Source organism: Scyliorhinus torazame, chromosome 7 (assembly GCF_047496885.1).
Source record: "Scyliorhinus torazame isolate Kashiwa2021f chromosome 7, sScyTor2.1, whole genome shotgun sequence".
In the NCBI taxonomy this organism is placed as follows: Eukaryota; Metazoa; Chordata; class Chondrichthyes; order Carcharhiniformes; family Scyliorhinidae; genus Scyliorhinus; species Scyliorhinus torazame.
Genome location: NC_092713.1, coordinates 255,428,783 through 255,441,133, shown reverse-complemented (window position 1 = coordinate 255,441,133; position 12,351 = coordinate 255,428,783). Strand labels below are relative to the sequence as shown.

The 12,351-nt window shown below is 45.8% G+C and overlaps 1 protein-coding gene across 7 annotated transcripts in view; it reads right to left on the bottom strand.

Moving 5' to 3' along the window:
* Positions 1-12,351, bottom strand: part of fam13b (family with sequence similarity 13 member B) — a 190,423-nt gene that overhangs the window by 76,502 nt on the left and 101,570 nt on the right. For 5 of the 7 annotated variants that reach the window (XM_072512300.1, XM_072512303.1, XM_072512307.1 and 2 more), the window contains 2 exons: positions 11,537-11,684; positions 5,852-5,962 (listed from right to left, as the gene is read on the bottom strand). In XM_072512300.1, coding sequence (XP_072368401.1) covers positions 5,852-5,962; positions 11,537-11,684 — 259 coding nt within the window. The remainder of the gene's footprint in view (positions 1-5,851; positions 5,963-11,536; positions 11,685-12,351) is intronic. The other 2 variants (XM_072512305.1, XM_072512306.1) reach the window with 1 other exon arrangement.

Sequence of the window (12,351 nt, the reverse complement as noted above, 5' to 3'; positions counted from 1 at the left end):
AAAAAATACTTGCATTTATACAAGGCCTTCTTTCAAACTCAAAATACGCCTTTTAGAATTAAATACTGTCGTATTAGCAAATCACCAGTAATGTCACACGCAGAATGTAAGTAAATAGCAGGAGTAAGTTAGCTGGCTTGAAGCAGCTCCAATATCATGGCTAAAGTTTTACATCCATTCTGCTCATTTCTATGTCCCTTGATGGTCAAACACCTATCAAGCTCAGCCTTGAATATTCTCATCAACTGAGCAGCCGCAGCCCCTCCAGGATTGAGAATTCCAAAGACAAAATCGCTTGACTGAGACATTTTTCAACTCAGTCCGAAATGGTTGATCTCGAGACCCAAGTTCTGGACTATCTGCAAAGGGAAAACCACCTCTTAGCATTCAATTTGTCACGCCTCAAGAATGTTATTTGTTTCTCTAATATCCAAAGAAATTTGACCATTCTACTGAAACCTACCTCGCAGGATACCCTCTCATGCCAGAAATCATTGTTGCATCCCCTCCAAGACAATTATGTCCTTCTTTAGGAAAGGAGACCTAAACTGACAACATTGTCATCTCATTTCAATCCTATATAATTGCAGCAAGACTTTATGCTTGCACTCCAACCCCCTTACAATAAATGCCAACATACCATACCCCTTTCAAATTGCTTACCTACATGTTAATTTCATGATTTGTGTACAAGGACATCCATATTACCTCTGAATCTCAATATTAATTAGTCTCTCACTTTTTTTGAAAACAAAATCTGTTTTTCTATTCTTCCCACCAAAGTGGATAATTTCAGTTTTATACGCCATCTGCCACCTTTGCAGCCAACCATTTAGCCAATTTCTGTCCCTTTAGAACATAGTACAGTGCAGGAGGCCTTTTGGCCCATTGAGTCTGCACTGACCCACTTAAGCCCTCACTTCCACCCTATCCCCATAACCCAATAACCCCATCTAATCTTTTTTGCTCACTAAGGGCAATTTATCATGGCCAATCCACCTAACCTGCACATTTTGGACTGTGGGAGGAATCCGGAACATCCGGAGGAAACCCACACAGATACGGGGAGAACGTGCAGACTCCGCACAGAATCAAACCTGATACCCTGGCGCTGTGAAGCCATAGTGCTATCCACTTGTGCTACCGTGTCGTCCAGGTTTCTGTACCCTCCTCACAACTTCCTTCTCCTCCTAGTTTTGTACAGTCAAAAAACCTGGATGCATTATACTTGGTTGCCTCATTACAAGTCATTGAGACTGTTAAAAGCTCAAACACCAATCCTTGCAACACCTGCTCATCCTGCATCGACAACCTGTTCATTCCTACCATGTTTTCTTTCTTAATCAATCCTCAGTCCAGGCTAATCTACTACTGGCAATCTGAGAAACACTAATTTTATCTAACAACCTGTTGCATGACTCATTTTTTTTCAAATCTTTTTTCAAGAATTATAAACACTTATGTACATTGCTGGTCGTGTTCGTTTACTGTACAATGCAGAAAGGTTTGTCTTTTCCTTCCCTCGAGTTTTCCTATATACAGTCTGCCACCATCTGGCTCGCCGTGCGGTCCCTCCCGCACTTCCTCGCCAGCCTGCCCTTCCCACCTACCCCCCCCCCCTTGGGAGTCCCCCTGTTGGTCTGGGGGGTGTTTCTCCTCCCCACAGCATCAGCAGTGGTTCCGCTGTTGCTGGGTGGGTGGGGCTGCATCCTCCCTCCCGCGCCGTCTCTTTTATGTCTCTCCAGTCCTTTCTCATCCCCACCCCTCCCCCGGGTTGCACATTCCTATGGTTTCTCCTAGTCTTTCTTTTCTTTTACCTCTTTTCTTTCTAACTTTCCAGTTTCCCTATCTATTCATTGTTGGCCTCGAACAGTTTCTGGACCAGGCTGACGAACTGCCCCCATGAGTTTAGGAAGCCTTCCTCTGACCCTCAGATGGCATATTTAATCTTCTCCAGGTGGAAACATTCTGAGAGGTCAGTAAGCCAGTCTGCAGCTGTGGGTGGTGCTGATCGCCAGCCGAGCAGGATTCCTCAGCGTGCGACTAAGGAAGCGAAAGCTAGGGCGTCAGCCCTCTTCCCAGTGTGTAGCTCTGGCCGCTCCGATACCCTGAAGATTGCCACACTTGGGCATGGCTTAACCCTCACTCCCACAACCTTGGACATTGCCTCGGAGAAGGCTGTCCTCGGAGAAGGCTGTCCATAACTGTAAGGGGAAAATTCGGGACAACGGATCAAGACCATAAATCATGGCTGACACTGTACCAGAAACAGGCAGGCAAAGGGTTAAATCAGATGGGTAGCACAGAAAGACCACACTTAAAAAGCACACACAGATCCTATCAGGACAATAAAGTATTCCCAATCAATACAAAGCCTGCATTTAACACCTCGTTATGAAACCCAGAACATATCTCAACCGCCACCCAAAAGCCATCACCATTTAATCTAGTTAAAGGGAGCTCTATTGTGAACCTTAATAAATCCTATTAAAATGCATGGTATTGACGTCAGAACCAGGAAGCCCGCGAAAAACTATGAATGAATGAAATCATGAATGAATGGGCTGTGAAGTGGGAACCGGTAATGGCCCACTGAAACTAACCTACGATAAAACCTTCATGAATAAGCCCGCCAAGAATCATGTCTGCAGGGTAAACCTGTAAATATGCATGAACCCAAAAGCCCGCCAAAACTTGTGAGAAATCTGTACTTATACAAGATAAAGCCTTTCTGTATGTATTTTGAGTTCAGTGTGGACCGTGCTGTCTTTTAACGCCGGCCCGCTGTTCTCCCTGGAGCTTCAGACAATAAACCCTGTCTTGCGATTCAAACTTCTGACTCAGGCTGACTTTTTCCCTGCAACAATAACCCAGCAAGTTCAAATTTGGAACAAGCCCAGAACATGTGGCCGTGGTTGACCAGGCCCCTCTGACACCGTTCACATTTATCCTCCACCTCCAGGGAGAACCTGCTCATTCAGGTTCTGGTCAGGTGAGTTCTGTGCACCGCTTTGAACTGCACGAGGCAGAGCCTTGCGCAGGAGGAAGTGGGGTTGGTCCTGCTCAGTGCCTCACTCCAGAGTCCCCACCTCACTTCTGTCCCCAGTTCGTCCTCCCATTTCTGTCTCGTCCAGTGGCGTTCGGGCTCTGTCCAGTAGCTGTCCATACATTTTCCCACAAAGTCCCCCTTCTTTAAAGTCCCCCTTCTTTACTGAATAAAAGCAAATTACTGCGGATGTTGGAATCTGAAGCGAAAGAGAAAATGCTGGAAAATCTCAGCAGGTGTGGCAGCATCTGTAGGGAGCGAATAGAGCTAATGTTTCGAGTCCGATGACTCTTTGTCAAAGCTAACAGACAGAGAAAGTGGGAAATATTTATACTGTGGAGTGAGAATGAAAGACGAGTCATAGCCACAGAAACCCAGGAAAACCGGGTGCTAATGGCCACAGATGCCAAGGGGAAAGAGTGCTAATGGCAGTCCTCAGAAAGAGATGTGAAAGGTCAAACAGCAGGGAAACTAACATCCGAGGATGAACTGTAGATGGGGGGGGGGGGGGGCAGGGAAGGAAAGGTGAAGGAAAGGTGGATAAGATTGGGAGGGGGGGGGGGGGGGGGGAGAATTAAATATATTAAGAAAGGAAGAAACGGTAAAAGATAGTTAAAATGAAATGGGATGAAAACAAACGGGTCGAGGTGGGGTAGAGCTGATCATCTGAAGTTGTTGAATTTGATGTTCAGGCCGGAAGGCTGGAGTGTGCCTAACTGGATGATGAGATGTTGTTCCTCCAGTTTGCGTTGAGCTTCACTGGAACATTGCAGCAGGCCAAAACAGACATGTGGGCATGGAAGCAGGGTCTTTTGTTAAAATGGCAAGCAATAGAAAGGTCAGGGTCCTGAATGTGCACAGACCGAAGATGCTCAGCAAAGCAATCACCGTCTGCGTTTGGTCTCTCCGACATAGAGGAGACCACATTGGGAGCAGCGAATGCAGTAGACCAAATGAAGAAATGCAAGTGAAATGCTGCTTAACCTGGAATGAGTGTTTTGGGCCTGGGATGTTCAGCATGGAAGAGGTAAAGGGGCAGGTGTTACACATTCTGCGATTGCATGGGAAGGTGCCATGGGTGATGGGAGAGGTACTGGGTATGGTGGAGGAGTGGACTAGTTTGTCTCGGAGGGAACGGTCTCTGCGGAATGCTGACAGAGGGAGTGAAGGGAAGAGGTGTTTGGTGGTGGCATCACGCTGGAGTTGGCGAAAATGGCAGAGGATTATGCTTTGCATACGGAGGCTAGTGGAATGAAATGTGAGAACGAGGGGGGCTCTATCCTTGTTCTGGGAGGAAATGGAGGGGGCGAGGGTAGTGGCGTAGGAGATGGACCGCACCCTGTTGAGGGCCATATCCACAACTGCAGGTGGCAAATCATGGTTGAGGAAGAAGGAACACATTTCCAAAGCACCATTTTGGAAAGTGGCATCATCGGAACAAATGCGACGGAGGCGAAGGGGTTGAGTGAAAGGGATGGAGTCCTTACAGGGTGTAAGGTGCGAAGAGCTGTAGTCCAGCTAGCCGTGGGAGTCAGTGGGCTTGTAGTGGATATTAGTGGATAGTCTATTGCCGGAAATGGAGACAGAAAGATCAAGGAAGGGAAGAGAAGCGTCTGAGATGGACCAGGTGAAAGTGATGGAGGGATGGAAACTGGAAGCGAAGTTGATGAATTTTTCCAGGTCCAGGCGAGAGCATGAAGCGGCACCAAAATAGTCATCAATGTATCGGTAAAGGAGTTGTGGGAGGGGGCCCAGATAGGCCTGGAACAAGGAATGTTCCACATACCCCATAAAAAGGCAAGCGTAGCTAGGACCCATGCTGGTACCGATTGCTACACCTTTGATTTGGAGAAAGTGAGATGAATTAAAGGAGAAGCTGTTGAGAGATAGAACAAATTCAGCCAGGCGAAGGAGAGTGGTGGTGGATGGGAATTGTCCGGGTCTCTTTTCGAGAAAGAAGCGAAGAGATCTCAGGCCATCCTGGTGTGGGATGGAGGTGTAGAGGGATTGCACAGAAAAATTAAGATGGCCAATGTCCCATCGACAGTTCTCAATGAAAAGATCAGGGGGGGGGGGGGGGGGGGGGGATTCTTGCCCAAAGAAGTGGGCACGGAGACGAAGGCGGCGAATGATGTCGAGCCCGGAATTCATTGAGGTGGGGAGTAAGGGTACAAAGCTGAGTCCTTTGCTGAGAACAGCACGCTCAACCTCAGAGAGGGGAAGGTCGGAGGGCATGGTGAACACGCAGCAAGGGCTGGGGCTGGGAGAAATGGGGTACGAGGGATTGGGACTGGTGGAGGGCCTGGGATGGGCAGTGGTGTTGATATTGGGAGAAATGGGGTATGAGGGATTGGGACTGGTGAAGGGCCTGGGATGGGCAGTGGTGTTGATGAGTTGTTGAAGCCTGCCTTCCTTAACATCTGCAAGAAACAGGAAAAGATTCTTGTTAAGGCGTCGAAGGATGAAATGAAACTGGGAACAGGGACAGCTTTGAGAGAGTAAGACGGTGCTGCTGGAGAGAGATGTCGAGTGTCTTCATGTGGCGGCGCATGGCACTGAGAGTGGCTTTCAGGATGCGGCGAGAGCAGCAGTTGGAAGAATGTTGTATATCCTGGAGGTACCTGTAATCCTGGAGGATACATGCAGGGTGGAATTTAAGTTGAAATCCCTGTGGGGTAAGTCGGAGATGAAGACAGTCACTGAGGAAGGAAATATGGCAGTGGAAGCAAGTCTTGGTAAATACCTTGTCCAACACTAAGAGAGAAGTGGAAAGCAGTGAAGTTGGATAGTAGGGGAGGGACTTACAGAAATCCTGTCGGAGAGAAGAGCAGTACTTCTTCAGGGTAGGCATTCCTGGAAGAGAGGTGGCAGTGAGATAAACACTGGATAAAAGCAAATTACTGCGGTTGCTGGAATCTGAAACAAAAGAGAAAATGGTGGAAAATCTCAGGAGGTCTGGCAGCATCTGTCTCGGGAGAGAAAAAAGCTAACGTTTCGAGTCAGATGACTCTTTGTCAAAGCTAACAGACAGAGAAAGTGGGAAATATTTATACTGTGGAGTGAGAATGAAAGATGAGTCAGAGCCACAGAAACCCAGGGAAACCGGGTGCTAATGGCTTCTTTACTCTCAGTATTTATCAGGTCCTCTAATAGTGTAGTTTCCGGGGCCCCAGGGTACCCTACTGTCTCTTTGCGGAGGAAGTGCTTTATTTGTAGGTGTCTCATTTCCTGCCCTGTCAGCAGTTCCCATTCCTCCGTCAGTTGGTCCAGTGTCACCAGTCTGTGCCCCATGTAAAAGTCCCTAACTGTTAGTGTGCCCCCATCCCGTCTTCATTTCCTAAATTGGTGCCTAGCATGGGGGAATTTGTGGTTGCCTCAGATGGGGACCATGAGGGACATCCTAGTCAGCCCGAAGTGCTGTCTTAATTGGGCCCAAGCTTTCAGTGCAGCCGCTATCACTGGGCTTGATGTGTATTTTGCCGAGCAGGATGTGAGTGCGACTGTGGCCAAGGGCCAGAGGGTCGTCCCCTTGCAGGAGGCCTCCTCCATCTGCACTCACTCTGAATTGGGTTTGTTTACCCATCCTCTCACTCTTTCCGCCATTGCTGCCCAGTGGTAGTATTGCAGGTTTAGTAATGCCAGGCCACCTTTGATTTGCCTCCTTTGCAATGTTGGTTTGGGAACTCTTGGATTCTTACTCCCCCACACAAACGCCATGATTAAGCTGTCTAGGTTTTGGAAAAATGCCTTGGGGATGAAGATCAGCATGGAAGAGGAACCTCGACAGTACATTCATTTTGATTGACTGCACTCTCCCCACCAGGGAGAGTGGGAGTGCACCCCACCTCTAGGTCATAGAATTTACAGTGCAGGAGACCATTTGGCCCATCGAGTCTGCAACGGCCCTTGGAAAGAGCACCCTACCCAAGCCCACACCTCCACCCTATCCCCACAACTCCACTCTATCCCCATGACCCCCGGGCAATTTAGCATAGCCAATCCACCTAATCTGCACATCTTTGGACTGTGGGAGGAAACCGGAGCACCCGGAGGAAACCCACACAAACACAGGGTGAACGTGCAGACTCCGCACAGATAGTGACCCAAGCCGGGAATCGAACCCAGGACCCTGGAGCTGTGGAGCAACTGTGCTGTCCTTTTTAACATCCTCCACCAGGTTAGTCAGGTTCCACTTGTGGATCTGTGTCCAATCTCTGGATATTTGGATCCCAAGGTATCGGAATCTGTTTTGGGCTGTTTTGGGACACCTTCCAGCTCTGTCCCTCCCCTTTTGAGTTCACTGGGAATGCCTCACTTTTGCCCAGGTTGAGTTTGTAACCAGATAAGTTTCTGAACATTTTCAGGATCTGCATGGTTCTCTTCAGTCCTTCCTGTGGCTTCAAGACATACAGGAGCAGGTTATCCGCATAGAATGAGATTGCGCTGTGCTCTCTGTCTCCTCTCTGGATTCCCTTCCAGCTTTTCAAGTCCCACAGGGCTATCGCCAGGGGTTCAGTTGCCAGCGTGAACAGGAGCAGGGACAACAGGCATCCTTGCCTTGTGCCTCTTTGTAGCTGTAAGTATTCAGAGTTGGTGTTGGTTTGAACGCTCGCTTTGGGAGCGTTGTATAAGAGTCTCAACCAGGCGGTGAATCCTGCACCTAGCCCAAACCATTCCAGTACCCCAAGGAGGCACTTCCATTCGACTCTGTCGAAGGTCTTTTCTGCATCCAGGGAGATGATCACCTCTGGTGTTCTCTCCCTGGGGTGGTGGGGGGGGGGGGACACCCAGCTTTCCAGCCTTTTGGCCAAGACCTCACGAGTATTTTCCACGTCTACATTCAGCAGCGAAATGGGTCGATATGATCTGCATTCCGTCGGGTAGTGAGGCCGTGGAATGCCCTACCTGCTACAGTAGTGAACTCGCCAACATTGAGGGCATTTAAAAGTTTATTGGATAAACATATGGATGATAATGGCATAGTGTAGGTTAGATGGCTTTTGTTTCGGTGCAACATCGTGGGCCGAAGGGCCTGTACTGCGCTGTATTGTTCTATGTTCTATGTTCTATGGGTCTTTATCTTTTTTGGGTGTCAATGAGACTGTGGCTTGCGCCAGCGTAGGAGGCAATGTGGCCTTAGGCAGCGAGCTATTGCATGACTCAGAGTGCCTCTGACAATCCAAATACATGGATCCCTTTAACAACCCTGCGAGATACAGCCTCAAAAGATTTGAATAGTTCTGGTAGAATTTTCCTTTCATAAAACTACATTGGCTCTGCCCAAAATGCCTTAATTGAATGTCGATTAGGATATCTGAAATGTCGATTAGGATATCTGAACAATTCCTTGCTCTCTTTCCAATAGAATATTTAAGATAATCTCAACTATCAGAATAGGCACTACTTCAATAACCAGAATACACAAGTTTTTCTAATGATTCAACAATAAAATCGCAGTTACAGCACGCTCAAAGGAAATAAGTGGTAAAAGCACATTTTCTTTAGATGACAAGATTGCCATTTTATTCTGCCTCAAGCAACAAATTTATAAAACTTTGACTCAAGAAAAACAAGCAGACCTTCTGATTTTAGCACTTTTGCAAAAATGTTATTTGGGGGCAGTGATACCCAGTTCCCTCTCTAGCTGATCACACTTAAATTTTGATGTTCCTAACATCACAAAAATGTTAAATAAAACACAATATGGAAAGAAACATCTGTTTTAAAAAAAGAAACGCATAAAAAAGGAAAAAGACTACCCCTGCTTCGTACGCCGCACAAAGTCATTTCAATTTATTTTTAATTTTAGAGTACCCAATTCATTTTTCCAATTAAGGGGCAATTCAGCGTGGCCAATCCACCTACCCTGCACATCTTTGGGTCGCGGGGGTGAAATCCATGCAAACATGGGGAGAATGTGCAAACCCCACACAGACAATGATTCAGAGCCGGGATCGAACCTGGGACCTTGGCGCCAAGGTGGCTAACCACTGCGCCATCGTGCTTCCCAAAAATCATTTTAACCTTAAAGTAAAGTAGTGTTTGTGCTCAAAACCGTAAAACAAAAAAAATTACTTTTGGAAATCGGAATATTTCTGTACGTCTGTGTTAACATTAAGCACCCTCAAGTCAGTTGAAGCTTGGAATAAATGCAAACAAAGCTGTTCTACTGCCTTAGTGCACCTCAATACCAACAGATGATGATCATAATTGCTGGCTCAGTACAGCATTTCAACTTCAGCCACCCGAATTGTCTGAAAGAAAATTGGCAACTTAATGCTAAAGTATACAACAGTTTTGTGCTATAGGTTTCATGCTTACTAGGAAATTATTTCAAATTTCCCAAACTTACAAGTTAAATATTGGCATTTTACTTTAAGCATACTCAACCCAAACTGAATGAAAATCGGAGTTCTAACCAGCAATCAGATATTATATGAAATTAATTTAGGCAATTTTAATCCAGTTTGAAGTCTTACAACACCAGGTTAAAGTCCAACAGGTTTGTTTCAAACACTAGCTTTCGGAGCACTGCTCCTTCCTCAGGTGAAGGAGCAGTGCTCCGAAATCTAGTGTTTGAAACAAACCTGTTGGACTTTAACCTGATGTTGTAAGACTTCTTACTGTGCTCACCCCAGTCCAACGCCGGCATCTCCACATTAATCCAGTTTATCATGCCATCGGCCTCAGCATTATATTGCTCTCTCCTGTCCCAAATGGGTTGAGGAGAGACACGTGAGAAAGGAAAAATTAGTATCCTGTTTTTTAATATATGAGCGAGAGCTTTTTATGATTGGTGTAGTGAGATATTTGGGAAACTTGACTATCCATCCCTGAATACTGGGGATGGGATTCTCCAATAATGGGTCTGAGTAGTGGGATATTTGGGAAACTTGACAATCCATCCCTGAATACTGTGGACGGGATTCTCCAATAATGGGGCTATGTCCCCACGCCAGCGTAAAAACGTTGGCGAATCACTCTGGACTTTCCTTAAAAAAATCCTGAGTGATTCTCCTACCTGCAGGTGGCTGGCAGGGCTCCCAGAGTGCTTCTCGCAGCTCCGGCTGCGGATACGGGGCCCCGTACTTCCGGTCAGGCGTCTGCGCATGCGCACGGCAGCGGCCTGCAGCAGCTGCCCCGTGGGACATGGCTGACTCGGACCACGGTGCGGCACCAGAAATGTAGCCATCGGGAACCCGACCAGTTTTCCTTGGAGAATGCGGGGGTGGGGGGGGCCTCTGTCAATGGTCGTAGTTCGCGTGCGAGAGACTCCCGAGCAATTCTCCGGGCAATGGGAGAAACGCAGGAGCAGCGACGGACCGGATTTCGGGGTAAACGCCCATTCTCCAGCCCTACAGCGATCGCGATTTTGGCACGGAGAATCCAGCCCTGGATGTCTGAAATAGAATATATGTCCATTTCAGGAGTTTTTTTCCCCCCTTTCTTTAATATAAATTGAAAGTACTCAATTATTTTTTCCCCCAATTAAGGGGCCAATCTACCGACCCTGCACATCTTTGGGTTGTGGGGGTGAGGCCCAAGCGACACGGGGAGAATGTGCAAACCACACAGACAGTGACCCGGGGCCGGGATCGAACCCGGGTCCTTGGTGCAGTGAGGCAGCAATGCTAACCACTGTGCCGCCCATCATTTCAGCAGCACTAATACTTTACTGTACTTGTCAAAATGAGGTAATATCCACTGAAAGGCAAGAGCTATAACTTCTACAAATGAAGGGAGCATAGTTATAGAATATTCACTTTTTGCATCACAAATCCCCTATTGAATGCCTGAAAATCCTCATGATTTCAATAGGATGATGGTATCCATATTTGTTTTAATATTTATCAAACCAGGAAAATATATAAATGTAGTTTTGAGAAATATGTATTATTGCAAAATTCAATGACTAACAAACTATACTGCAACATTTACTAGTTCCATTGCTGTACAGTAGTCAGTCACTAACCCTTAAAACTTTTTAAAAGTTGCCCATATGTGCTCTTGCATGGAAAGAAATAATGCTTATTTATGCAAATAGACCATTATGATTAATTCAGTCTCACATGGTCAATTGAGGAAGCTGACTTCCAGCACAATTCAAAAAATAATTAACCCGGCAGATACTGCAACTTTGATTTTCACTTAAGTTCCTTGTTCTTGTCTACTGGTCTGCCCTACTTTTTGTGCAAATCAATCCAGCAGATACTCTACCTCTAAATTTCCTATTTTGGTATCAGAAGGCCAAAATGAGTTAGAAGTGAAGAGTCAGAATTTCTGTGCCATAATCTTCATCACTTGTATTTAGTGCATCTTTTATGAAACTATCAAATCACAACTTCATATTGCACAACAGCGAGTTGTCATTCAGCAGATCCGAAAATTTCAATAAACATGATTGGCACTATCAGTTTTTTGAAAAAAATATTTCATGCACTGTCTGCTTCAGAAAATGCAAGAATAATCAACATAAAACGCTGCAATTACCTTCCCAGTCACCTGTCTCAGTCACCCTCTTCAGATCAAGGTGAGCAATTTCTGGTCGTACTCGGTTATCCGGATTAGAAATTTCTTGACTTTTTGGCACATCAAACTCTTTATTCGCATTTAAATCATAGGTTTCAGTAGGTGAATTCTAAAAGATAAATGGGAAAACAGGTTTCAATTCACCGATTGCACCAAATGCATCTCCAATACCTAACTTTAAGTATTCACTAAAGCTTCCAATTAGAACTAGAGAGATCAAATGTTAATATTGTTGGTGTTGCAAATCTGATTTTCCCAACCAACTTTAAATTTACTTTATAAAATGTTAATTCCATGAAGCTGATCAACTGGCCTAAACAAACATCCAAAAGTGTTATGTTGGATTAATATTTTGTGTAATGTTTCGTTGCTCTGTGACTTTTGTATCTTTGGGTATAGTACCCTTCATATATTCAATGAAAGATGTCTGAAAGATTACACATTAATCTTTTTTAAAAATTAAAAGATGATAACTCTCTATTTGAAGGTATTATGTTTTGCTTTAGATGTTGCTCACTTCCTGCAGCCTTGAAAGATCTGACTAAACAGATGGCCTTGAACTCTTCCTGAATGTTCAAAATATCTGATGTAAACAGCAGCAATAGTTCATTTCTCGCATCTGCAGACTGATTTTTTTCCCTTTAATTAATTTTACACGGGTAGAAGGGCAACATGGTGGAGCAGTGGTTCGCATTGCTGCCTACGGCACTGAGGACCCAGGTTCGACCTCAGCCCCGGATCAGTGTGTGCTGAGTTTGCAAATTCTCCCCATGTCT